Source organism: Otolemur garnettii, unplaced genomic scaffold (genome assembly GCF_000181295.1).
Source record: "Otolemur garnettii isolate 467f Iridium unplaced genomic scaffold, OtoGar3 scaffold00261, whole genome shotgun sequence".
Classification (NCBI taxonomy): Eukaryota; Metazoa; Chordata; class Mammalia; order Primates; family Galagidae; genus Otolemur; species Otolemur garnettii.
In genome coordinates this window covers 752,484-765,058 of record NW_003852656.1, presented here as the reverse complement: position 1 = coordinate 765,058, position 12,575 = coordinate 752,484, and the positions used below count along the sequence as shown (strand labels likewise).

Sequence of the window (12,575 nt, the reverse complement as noted above, 5' to 3'; positions counted from 1 at the left end):
CCCTACTCCTTTGAGCCACAGGTGCCACCCACCTTTTTTTTTTTTTAATTTTGAGATAATTGTAGATTTACACACACTGGTGATATGTAATGCCCCATATACCCTTCATCCAGCTTCCCCCAATAATGGCATCTTGCATCATATAGTTCAATCTCACAACGAGGAAGTGACATTGATAAAATCCACCAACCTCATTAAGATTCCCAGTTTTACATACACTCATTTGTATGTAAATGAGTATGTGTATGTGTTTAGTTTTATGCAATTTTATCATATTTGTAGATTTGTGTAACCACCACATGAAGATCTAAAATCATCTCCCTTATTCCAAACTCCTGGCAACTATTTTGTTCTTCATCTCTATAATTTTGCCATTTCAAGGGTGTTATTAGATGCAATCATACAGCACTAATCTTTTGAGATAGGCTTTTTTCGCTCAGCATGATTCCCCTGAAATGCATCTGAGTTGTCACCTGTGTCAGTGGCTTGTTCCTTTTGCATTTATTGCTGAATAATGTTCTATGATCTGGATGTGCCACAGCTGATTAACCATTTACCTCCTGAAGGATGGTTTCCAGTGCAGAGTTGTTACTAATAAGGTGCTGTGAACATGCTAGGTTTTTGCATGAACCTAAGTTGTCATTACTCTGGGATAAATGCCCAAGAGTGCATTTCCATCACTTTTACTGAAACCAGAGTTGACCAACCAAGAAAGTCTTTCAGGAGACACTCAGTCAGTCACCTTTCTGGAAAGCAGGGGCTTGGGTGGGGACATGTGCTTCCTCCCACACCCGGCATGTGCCAGCACTCACCTAAACACCAGATCTGGGCTTTAGGCTCTGGAGAGTTGGCACATTCCTTGGAATGTGAAAGATCTTGTTGGGCCTCTCACAACAAGGTACAGAGACCTGTCCCTTCATGCAGCCACTAAGAAGTGGCAAGAGGCCCAATAACAAAGTTCTTCCCTTAGAGCCGAGCCCTGAGCTTAGAAAGGGACAGTCACAGGGGCTGCCCAGCTGAGGGAGCCTCTCTGTAGGCTAGAAACCCTTCGTCACCCTCAGAGTCATGCCAAGCCTCATCCTTCTCAGGGAGACCAAGGGCAAGATGGAGCTGCTGGACCTCCAGGGCCCCCTGGACCTCCTGGAGCCCGGGGCCCTCCTGGAGACACTGGGAAGGATGGCCCCAAGGGAACACAAGGCCCAGCGGTAAGAAGGGCTATGGAACTGGCCCACCCAGGACCGGTCCTATGTTGACGAAAACCCCAAAGCTTGATCCTAGAACCAACCCCACTTGTAGCCCCATCCCTAGTGCAGACCCAACACAACATTAACCCTCATCCAGACACTGAACCTGGACCCAGCCTCAACTCCAACCCAGCCCCAGACCCAGGCTGAACCCCAGTTCTGATCCTGTCGCTGACCCAGATTTAAACCTATCACTAGCGCCAGCCCAGACTCTTGCCCCAGTCAGACCTCAAATCTAACACTAACACAGTCCCTAATCCCAATCAAGATCTTAACTCCAAACTCATTCTCGAATCCTGACTCATACCCCCAATTCAGATAATTAACCAAACCCTAACCATTACTCCTCCAGGCTATGACCAATTCTAACCCCCAATAGAACAGAGACCTAACCTTGACCTTGGTTGCCACTTCAGTCCCCATTCTGACCTGACCAGACCCTGAGGCCCCACGCAGCACTCTTTCTGCAGGTCTTTAATAGCCCTCTTGCTCTCTCTGGCCCTCCCTGGGCCTTCCAGTGTCCTAAACCAACCCTGCAGGTCAGACCACACTCCATCACCCTCCCCCTACACCAGAAGCACCCCCACCAAACAGGTGGTACATCTTTGTCCCACTGGACAAGTGGCAGCATCGGCCTGGCTTTCTCAACTGTGAGTGGGGATGGTGGCACCTGGTGCTTAGGGTTTGATGAGGATGAGATGAGATAATATGCTCAGAGCCCCAGCCTGGGTCTGGCATGTAGTTTGGGTTCAGTCAAATGTGACATTCTGCACCCCTCATTGCTATCTTCTCAGGGCCCCAAAGGAGAGCCTGGACAAGACGGCGAGATGGTCAGTATCCAGAGCATTTCAGAGTACTGGGCAGACAGGGCCATGGTTCCCAGAAGCCCATTCCCACACACATCAACACCAGAATCATGTGTGTGTATGCTTGCATGCATGTGAGAGGCATATGTGAGTGCACACACATGTGTGAGTGCAGGTGGCCATACACATGGGCACAGCTATGCTCCTGCCTCTGGAGGGGCGAGGTTCTCAGTCTGGGGAAGAGTCCCATTAGCCCCACATCCCTGTGTTGGACCTGCAGTCCACCTGTCACCACCTGATCCCTAGCACAGAAGATGTCCAAGCAGGCAGAGTCAGGCCTGGAGTGGGTGGCACAGTCCCGGTCCTAGTGACAGCCCTGCCTCCTCCTCTCTGGGACTTGGTGTGAGGAAGACAGGCTCAAGGGCAGCCTCTAACATGATATCTAACACCTTCCCTTCTCCTGTTTCAGGGCCCCAAGGGACCGCCAGGGCCCAAGGTGAGTTCACTTCACTCCCTGACCCCCATCCTGCATGCCAGGCTCCTGCACCAACATTTCCTTCTCCTTGAAGCCAGAGCAGTAGAGGCAGAAGACCAAATTCTGTGACTGTGGGCAGGTTACTGCATGTCTCTGGACCTCAGTTTACTCATCTATTACATGGGGACATGATAAAATTTTCCTGCCTTCTTCACACTAAATTGTGAGGATTGAGACATAAAAAAAATATATTAGCTTTTTGATTTTCAGTAGACTTTATTTTTAGAACAGTTTTTTTGGTTTTTTGGAGACAGGCTGGAGTACAGTGGTGCATAGCTCACTGCAGCCTTGAACAACCTGAGCTCAAGTGATCCTCCTGCCTCAGCTTCTCAAGTAGCTGGGACCAGCAGTACATACCACCACACCCAGCCAATTTTTACATTCTTTGTGCAGTCAGGGTCTCACTCTTTTGCCCGGGCTGGTGTTCAACTCCTGATCTCAAGCATTCCTCCTGCCTTGGCCTGTCAAAGTGCTGGGGTTACATGTGTGAGTCACCTTGCCTGGCCTAGAACAATTTTTGATTCACACCAAAATTGAATGGAAAGTTCAGGGACTTCCCATATCACCCTCGTCCCCACACATTCATAGCCTCCCCCACTGTCTGTCCCCCACCAGAGTGGTGCATTTGTTACAGCTGATGAACTTGCCCTGACACATCATCATCACCCAAAGTCCACAGTTTACATTCAGGGTCACTCTGGTACTGCCCATCCTAGGAATCTGGACAAATGTATATGGACAAGTATCCACCATTGTATGATAGATACTATCATGATACTAGTATGATAGATACTATCATAAAGTATCTTCACTGCCCAATAATTCTCCATGCTTCACCTATTCCTCCCTTCCTTCCCCTTGGCAACCACTGATCTTTTGCTGTCTCTATCATTTTGCCTTTTCCAGAATGTTGTACATTTGGAATCATACTGGACATAGCCTTTACAGACAGGTTTCTTCCACTTCGCATTACACATTTACGTTTCTCCACATCCTTTCATGGCTAGATAGCTCATTTCTTTTTAGAGCTGAGTAACATTCCATTGTCCAGATGGACCACAGTGTGTTTACCCACTTACCCACTGATGTCATCCCGGTTGCTTCCAAGTTTGGGCAGTTATGGAAAAAGCTATCAACACCCAGGTGTATGTTTTTTGTGTGGACATACATTTTCCACCACATCAGCTTTTAACACCCTCTCCAGATGTTACCCCTCTCTTTTCTCCCCACCTTGGGCAGTGCCTGGGTAGAAAGGAAGGCTGTGGTCCACCTGCCCAAGAAGGAGAGGCTGGAAAAGAACTCCCTTAGTGTGCACCTGCTGAGGCTAAGGAGCCACCTCTCCACAGTCAAGAGCAATGACTTGCCCAGGGTCATTCAGCTTGTGGGTGACCAGCTCAGGAGTGTCAATCTATTGCCCATTAGCACCTCTCTGAGGGATCCAGGGGTCTCTGGGCTGGCCCTGGGCATGGGCCATGGATGCCACTTCAACCAGAGGGACAAGAGGCCTATGTCCAGGCCACACTCCTGTGACTCTGATCTCTCTCTCTTGAACCCCCAATTTCCTCCGACTCAGGGTGAGCCTGGTGTGCCTGGAAAGAAGGTGAGGGGGCCCAGAAGAGGAGGAGGCTAAGGAGAAGGGCAGGGGCTCAGACAGGGTGGGGATGGGAGCTACCAACAGGGAAAGCACACCCCACACACCAGACCTGACCTCTCACAGTGAGTGGCTGCACTGGCCTAGATTTCAGTGGAGCCAAAATCTCGCCCACTCATTCTTTCCCTTCCTCAAACACAGCAAATTCATGCCCACTTCAGGGTGGGACAGTGGTTCTCAAAGTGTGGCCCTGGCATCAGCAGAATCAGCATCACCTGGGGGCTTATTGGGAATGCAAACTCTGGGGCTAAGGCAGACCCAGTGAATCAGAGACTCTGAGGATATTTAACCAGTCCCTAGGTGACACTGCTGTGAGCTCAAGCTTGGGAACCACTGAACAAGAGTGATCTTCCCGTTGAGTCCCTCTCTGTCACACACTGTCCTCCTCTAGTCTCTTCCCAACACTTTTCTACTCCTTGATGTGGTGCCTTTCTTGGTTTGAGCATCTCTTCTCCCTCTGCCACCCCTGACTCTGAATGAGCAGGAATCTCATCTGCCTGGCCTGCAGGGGATGCTTACACAATACTTGTTAAATGAATGAATGAATTCACTCATTCCAGTGGTCTTCCGTTCTTTCTGCAAATGTCTACTGAGGCTTGCTCTGGGCTAGTACTGGACTGGTAGGGACAGAGGACAAAGATGGATCTGGCCCCACCACTGCCCTTGAGAGGCGGAGAACTGCCCCACCCAGTGCTGGGGCCAAGAGGGGGCTGGTGAGGTAGGAGCTGACTGACAGTCAGAGCACCTGGCCAGCATGCCTCAACTATTCTCTCCTCAGGGGGATGACGGGATGCCAAGCCAGCCAGGGCTCCCTGGACCCCCAGGGCCCAAGGTGGGTGTCTGCCCTCCTTAAAAGTCCCTTGCCTGCCACCTCCCACAGTTTGTATCTGCATGGTGTGTCTTGTCCTAGACCCTTCACACTCAGGGACCAGAGAGAGGCAGCAACAGGGCCTTGGACCTTCTTGACAACAGGCCTGGCATCTCATCTAGGCCATTTCCCTCCCTTCACTCCCTTCAAGCCCTCTTGGTTCTCATGTCAGGGTACCCCACTCTGTCCCCTCTCCCCAAGGCAGAAACTGCAGGTCATCCTCAAGCCTCACTCCCCTAACCCCTCACAACAGCCGTCAAATCCTAGCCAGCTGTCCTCCAAAATGTCTGTAGAGCTCCTGAGCTGCCCCAAGCTTGTGCCAAGATCCAGGCCAGCAAGTGGTGGTTATGGTCCCATGTGCCCTGAGCTGGGGAGAGGCTCTGGGCCCATGCCTGCCCCTGGGTGGGCTCAGGCCCATTCACCAGGCCCCATGGCCCCAACAGCCCCCACAGCCCCTGCTTGCTCCCATTCTGAGAGCAAATGTTCCTATTTCAGGGTGAGGCAGGAAGTGTGGGGCCCCGAGGAGAGGACGGCATGGATGGTGCCCCAGGACCAAAGGTGACTTTAGAGTGCACTGCCCCACACCTATAGGCCCCATTGAGATCATCACCCAGTCAGGAGGGGGTAATGTGGTTTCACCTCTAATTTGCCCTTTTAAGTTAGGAATCCCTAGAGGTCCTGGGGGCAGGAGTCTCCTTGGATTTGCAGTCAGAAGCTGGCCTGGGGGTGGGTGGCAGTGCATGCGAGTGAGCTCCCAGACCTCAATGTCACCATGTATACAATGCAGGGTCAGGGAAGGGCCCTGGTCCTAAGTGCCACTCTCATACATCAGGCCTTGAGGCTCCAGCCTGGTGGGAAGGGGGACCCAGAGGCAGGTTGGGGGGGGGGATTCTTGGGCTTCATATCTGCACCACTGCTGCACCTGTGTGTCTCCACAGGGAGAGCCCGGCCACCAAGGAAAGGAGGGAGCAGTAGGGCCCCGGGTAAGCAGATGCCTCTCAGCCAGATCACACCGATGGACTCCAAGAATCACAGTGGCTTCAAAAGCTCCTGCCTCAGCTCGGCGCCTGTGGCTCAAGTGGCTAAGGCGCCAGCCACATACACCTGAGCTGGCAGGTTTGAATTCAGCCCGGGCCTGCCAAACAACAATGACGGCTGCAACCAAAAAATAGCCGGGAGTTGTGGCGGGTGCCTGTAGTCCCAGCTACTTGGGAGGCAGAGGCAGGAGACTCACTTAAGCCCAGGAGTTGGAGGTTGCTGTGAGCTGTGATGCTATGGCACTCTACCCAGAGTAACAGCTAGAGGCTCTGTCTTAAAAAAAAAAAAAAGCTCCTGCCTCCACAGAGACCCCAGAGAAGCACTGGTGCTACAGCAACTGAGAGTCTTTTTAAATTTCTTTTTAATTTATTACTGATTTTTTAAAATTTCATAATACATACATTTGATAAAATTCTCAAGTATGAATGTATAAAAATTAGAGTCCCAACTTCTTACTAAATAAGAAGTTAGTGCATGCCTTTCTGAACTCTTTCCATTGCACATTCAAAGGTAGAGCCTTGGTTTGCCGCATGGCATGACCCTGCCCACAGTGGGCTGATCCTGGAATTTCCCAGTCCAACATGGAAGTTCATCCCTACCACCAGGAGCACAGCCACCCCAGCCAGTCCTGGATCCTTTGTGACCAGACCTATTATCACACCTTTATGTTGACATCTGGGATCTTATCCTCAGCTCTATCACCAGGCTGTCTTCCTCCTCCAAAAAATGGATCTGGCTGTATAGGTGGTCAAGGGACTGGATTAGGCAGTGAGCATGGGAGCCTTCACATTGAGCCAAATGGCAAATAAGCCCCAGGGCTGGGTCTCTCCACCCTTTGTAAGGAGCTGGTTCCAGGCCTAAACCAAAATGCTCACCACCCTGCACTGTTCTGGAATCAAACAGCCTGAGAGAAGAACTGAGATTCAGAAGGGAAGGACCAGGCCAGCAGGGGTGGATGTGTGTGTGGGTGTGCACACACGTACATCCAAATGTGAACGCACATGTGAGTGTGGGCCTGGGTGACCGCAGACGTGCACTGGTAACTGGGAATGAATGGGACGTTAGTACATTCCCTACTAAAGCCAGCCCTACCCTTCACATGTCTTTTATTGGCTTACACAGTGTTTTGGAGAGCCTGGGATTTTCTGGTTTGTTTTTGTTTGTCAACATTTAAAAATCCTAAGAACTTCACATCAAAATCCACTTTACCTTAAGAACTCAGGGGTAGGCTCGGCGCCTATAGCTCAACCAGCTAAGGCGCCAGCCACATACACCTAAGGTGGCGGGTTCAAATCCCCAGCCCGGACCCGCCAAACAACAATGACGGCTGCAACCAAAAAATTGCCAGGCATTGTGGCGGGCGCCTGTGGTCCCAGCTACTTGGGAGGCGGAGGCAGGAGACTCACTTGAGCCCAGGAGTTGGAGGTTGCTGTGAGCTGTAATGCCATGGCACTCTACCCAGGGGGACAGCTTGAGGCTCTGTCTCAAAAAAAAAAAAAAAAAGAACTCAGGGGTAGGCTGGAATGTCTGCAGGAAGACAGATCAAGACCACCCTCAGACCAGGCAAGGACACGCTCCTCTGCCACCCTCTGGCACACAGTGGGCATGGATGTGGGCCTAGTGACAAAGCTCTAACATTTACCCCATCTCTGGTAAAAGCAGAGACAGCTACTGCTTTACGCACCCATAGGCTCTTTCCTGACATTCTCACGCTTCTTCCTTAGGGTTCCCCAGGCCTCAAGGGCGAACAAGGAGACACAGTGGTGATTGACTATGATGGCAGAATCTTGGATGCCCTCAAGGTAGTTTCCCAGGAAGCTCTCTAGCTGTTCATTGTCTTAGAGAATAAATGCTCACTTTTGTATTAATCCTGCACTTCTTTACTCAAGGGACCAGGAGTAGCTTCGTAAAAGACCTCAAGTTGGCCAGGCGTGGTGGCTCAAGCCTATAATCCTAGCACTTTGGAAGGCCAAGGCGGGGGGATTGCTTGAGGCCCAAGTTCATCTTGGGCAACATAGTGAGACCCTGTCTCAGGAAAAAAAAAAACTTCATTGGGTGCCTGATATTGAAATTAATGCTGTGCTGAAACCCACATGATGCTGAGAGATCTGCTGTGAATGTGCCTATGTGGCCCTGAGTTCCCTAGAGACAAAGGCAAAAAGGGAAGCTCCTCCACTCAAGGACAAGAGGCAGAACATTTCCTGGTGTCTAGTCCCAGACTTATCCCCTAGGACCTTCCCAGGAAACACTGGCTGGACGGCTAGGTCTTCTAATGAGTGCTGTCAGGGAGGGTGAGAGTGGTAAGGCCTGGACCAGGAGCTTCAGGGGATATGTGGCCTCTGAGCCCTTCCCAGTCACTGGCCAACTTGGGACCCACCTCCCATAGAGACAAGTTAGGTGCCAACTGCTCACTGTACCTCAGAAGGTTCTCATGAAGTAGGAGAGGGATGGTCATCAGAGACAAAACTTGGCATTGGCACCTGACCCCACCAGAGCTTCAATTCCAGTTATTTCCACAGGCCTCAGGGAAATATAACGGTAACTGTGGCCCACCCCAGGCCTGCTTGGTGTGTAGTGTGGTATGATGGGATCCCCAGGGCGTGCATGTGCATGATGTGTCCCAGCCAGCAGGCCATGTGGGAGAGGCCCCACGGGTACAGGGAGTTGGGTGGTGGACTCTGGATGCCAGACTGGGATGATGATTTTATGGGCAGTGGGCAGCCATAGTCAGTTCTTGAGCAGAGGGATGATGTTAAAAAAATAAAAACATACTGAGGGAAGCTGGCCGGGGAATGATGTAGAAAGTGAACTAAAGTAGGTATAGGGGAGAGCTGGTAATCCTGGGAAGGGAGGCTCTGGGCCTGGGCCCAGAGGAAGGTGGGTAGGGTGAAGGACATGAGAGAAGACCACATTGTTGCACATGCCAACAAGAAGGGAGCAGCCTCAGGGCTGGGGGGCAGGAGGACTAGAGCTTGTCAGGACGGGCCTGCGGGAAGGACATGTCAGGACAGGAGCTTGGGAGTCAAGGCAGACTTAGAAAGGCTGAAGACCCAACGCCCTACTTGTGAGGCTGAGGAAGTCTCCAGGACCAGCAGATAGTAGGAAACAGGGCCAAATGGTCCAAGAGCTCCCAGAACAGACAGAGAAGGCAGTGCCAGGCCACTCTTGGGGATGCAGTTTTGGCCTTGGCCTTGAACACCAGCTGAGGATTTAAGTTTGCTTTGAGAGGGAACTAGAAGCAATAGGGAGCCATTGTGGGATCTTGAGCAGAGAGTGCTGTGAAGAAATCTATATTTGGGGCAGACTGTCTCTGAAGCCAGAGGGACTCAGGCCCTCTGTGGCAGTGGACATTTGGGTATCTTGTCCATTGCCAGGGTCTGCCTCCTGGCCTTCCCCAGGACTTAGGGACCAGATCCAGCCATGTACAGTGTGGCCTGACCTAACTGGGGGAAAAGTGGGCTCCAACATCCCTTAACCCTGCTGTAGCTCAGCTGGACAAGAACTTGGCCCATGGGGTGGGGGACAAGGCAGTGGGGGAGGGACTTGGCCCACGGTGGGGGGTGTGGGTAGGCAGTGGGGGAGGCCCTGCCTAACACTGACTGGCTCAACTTTCATACACAGGGTCCTCCCGGGCCACAGGGACCCTCAGGGCCACCAGGGATCCCTGGAGCCAAGGTCAGTGCAGATGGAACTCCATGGTCCCCGGGCCTTGTTTCCAGGGCCCCATTCCTCCTTCTCTCTACATGTGCCCTTCCACTGCCCTGTGGGGTTCTGACCTGGCTTCCAGGGGGGCTCAGTGGAAGGACCTCTTCACCTTCTGAAACAAGTTGCAGTGCCTCTGTCCTGGGCCCCATCTACTCTGAGAGATTTCCCTGGGGACCTCATTCATGTGTTTAAACTGAATAATCAGCCCCATAGCCAACTCTATGGCTATTGCCTAATGTTTGCAGCCTGCCCATCTGTCCCAGTAGAAAGAGCCTAAGACTTTGAAATCAGGCAGGTCTGACTTGCTCCTGGGCTCAGTTGCCTAGAGCTAGTTACTTAACCCTGCAAGCCTAAGTGTACCACCAGCCTGCAGATCACAGCTACAGGCTGAATCTGCCCTTCAGGGGCTGAGGAAAGAGAGGGGTAGTGGGCATCTGGCCCAGTGCTCAGCACCCAGGGTCTCCTTCCTGGAGATCCAACTGCAGGAACCCCACCCAGTTGTGGTGCAGCTCAGGTAGCCTGGCCCTGTCCTCATACCACCAACTACTCTCTGGAAGACATAGCCCCTCTCACCATCTGTTCCTTTCTAGGGCGAGCTTGGACTGCCTGGTGCCCCAGGAATCGATGGAGAGAAGGTCTCTGGGCCCTTCATTTCCTTGGTGCCCGGTGTTGGGCCGTGTGTGTGTGTGTGTGTGTGTGCGCGCGCGCATGTGCATGGATGTGCATCAGTGTGTGAGAGAGGCAACAAGATATAGTGACATAAAGCATGGCATCTGGAGCCAGGCTGCCGGGTACAGCTGCTGGCTGCCCTCCAGCCTCAGGCAAATTGCTCACTCTTAGGCAAGTGCAAGGCGCCAGGGCTGTTATGAGGCTAAATGTGCATGTAATACACTCAGGATGGTGCCTGACCTGGGGTAGCAAAGAATTCACATATGCCAGATGACAGAATCACTGCCACTGTTGTGTTATGGTAACTGTATATGTGTGTGCATGGTGTATACTCCTATTCAGATATGAGAGTATGCTAGGGGGTTGGTCATTTCCTATTCTAGGGCATGTGCTTCCCAAGCTCCCAGTATGCGGCACATCTTGAACACTACATGAGTGGTTGCATAGAAATGCAGTGGTTGGAAGGGTCTGTGGGGTCAGGAGATCCCCCCCTAAGGCTCCTGAGTTATGAGCACAGAGTTGACCCCACAAGCACCCCCAAGGTGGCAGCTCCAGGCCTACGTGCCCTGCCCTGTACATCCCCACCTCAACTGCTTGAACCTCAGCATGTAATGAGACAGGAGTGGGGTGTCCCCTCCCTATCTCCAGCCGGCCACCCCCCATTCTACTGAGGCTCTCAGACCACGTGAGCTGGAGGTAGGGACCCACAAAGAGGAAGTAGGAGTCTAGCCTAGAATAAGCTCTCATGATCTGCCAGTGTGGGGTAGAGAAGATGCCTGCTGAGCCCCACTGATCCCTTGTTCTTATGGTTTTCAGGGTGCCCGAGGACCAAAAGGAGACCCAGGAGAACCTGGGCCAGTTGGACTCAAAGGGGAAGCAGGCGAGATGGGCTTGTCTGGCCTCCCGGTATGTGTCTGGGCTGGGCCACACTTTATGTGGCCCATGTGGCAGTCTCAAGGTGAATGTGCACCCACAATGGGCAGCTGCTGGGGCGATGAGGAAACAAGGAGGTTCATATAAAAGCTGGACATGCCTGGGCATAGGCCCTGTGGCCTCAGCACCCAGCCTGGGGCCACTCTGGGCTCCTAGCCAAGCTTCCCTGACTCTCTCTGAGCTTCCAGTCCTCATTTGTAAAAGGACTTTCCCCTACCTCAAGAGGCCTCCCTAAAGATGAAATGGAAGGCGCAGCCTGGCAGGTGTGAGTTGGCAGGATGGTTGGTTATACCAGGTGCTCTGCCCTAAGCTGCCCAGGTTTGCACCCGGCCCACCCTGAGTCTGGACTCCTTGGTAGGGTTTCCTCACCTCTAGGAGGAATGATAACTTTCCACTCCCAGGAGGGAACATATGGACAGGGTGACCGTGGTTGCTGGCACTCAGTAGATACCCACTGTTGTCATTTTTATTGTTGCTCTTACGGCCAAACTGGAAGAGCTACCAGGTGTCCTGCAGCCATTTCTGATTCACCATGTTCAAACCACTGTCACTCCCTGAGGATTACTCTTTGAGAGGTGTGCTCAGGTGTGAAGTAGGGTCTTTGCTTCAGAACCCCTAGTCCATCCCTGCACCACGGGAAAGCAGTGGGTATTGATCCACTGTGCTCACCACTGGGGCGTGTTACACTGGTTCAAGGCCAAATTTTTTCAGGTGTCAAGTCCAGTTTATCACTGTTGCATAGAACTTGTATGGGGAAGGGAAGGGAAGTGGCTGAGAGCCATGGGTGTGACTTTGGTATTGGACAGAAAGGGCTCATGGACCATCTTGTCCTGCAGGGTGCCGATGGCCCCAAAGGGGAGAAGGGAGAGTCAGCATCTGACAGCCTACAGGAGAGCCTGGTAAGGGGGTCAGGGCTGCCCCAAGCACCCAGCCCAGGCTGAGTGGGGGCTCAAACCTTAGGACAGAAAGCCTACCTAGGGTTTGGCTCCTGTAGTTCAGTGGTTAGGGTACTGGCCACATACACTGAGGCAGGCGGGTTCGAACCCAGCCCTGCCCAGCTAAAACAACAATGACAACTGCAACAAAAAAAAATAGCGGGACGTGGGGGCAGCACCTGTGGCTCAGT

At 52.3% G+C, this 12,575-nt stretch overlaps 1 protein-coding gene across 1 annotated transcript in view; it reads left to right on the top strand.

Moving 5' to 3' along the window:
- Positions 1 to 12,575, top strand: part of COL23A1 (collagen type XXIII alpha 1 chain) — a 344,194-nt gene that overhangs the window by 324,814 nt on the left and 6,805 nt on the right. The window contains exons 9-20 of the mRNA XM_012813370.1: positions 1,089 to 1,205; positions 2,039 to 2,074; positions 2,520 to 2,546; positions 4,159 to 4,185; positions 5,015 to 5,068; positions 5,600 to 5,662; positions 6,043 to 6,087; positions 7,867 to 7,944; positions 9,764 to 9,817; positions 10,438 to 10,482; positions 11,333 to 11,422; positions 12,286 to 12,348. Of these exons, the coding sequence (XP_012668824.1) occupies positions 1,089 to 1,205; positions 2,039 to 2,074; positions 2,520 to 2,546; positions 4,159 to 4,185; positions 5,015 to 5,068; positions 5,600 to 5,662; positions 6,043 to 6,087; positions 7,867 to 7,944; positions 9,764 to 9,817; positions 10,438 to 10,482; positions 11,333 to 11,422; positions 12,286 to 12,348 (699 nt within the window). The remainder of the gene's footprint in view (positions 1 to 1,088; positions 1,206 to 2,038; positions 2,075 to 2,519; positions 2,547 to 4,158; positions 4,186 to 5,014; positions 5,069 to 5,599; positions 5,663 to 6,042; positions 6,088 to 7,866; positions 7,945 to 9,763; positions 9,818 to 10,437; positions 10,483 to 11,332; positions 11,423 to 12,285; positions 12,349 to 12,575) is intronic.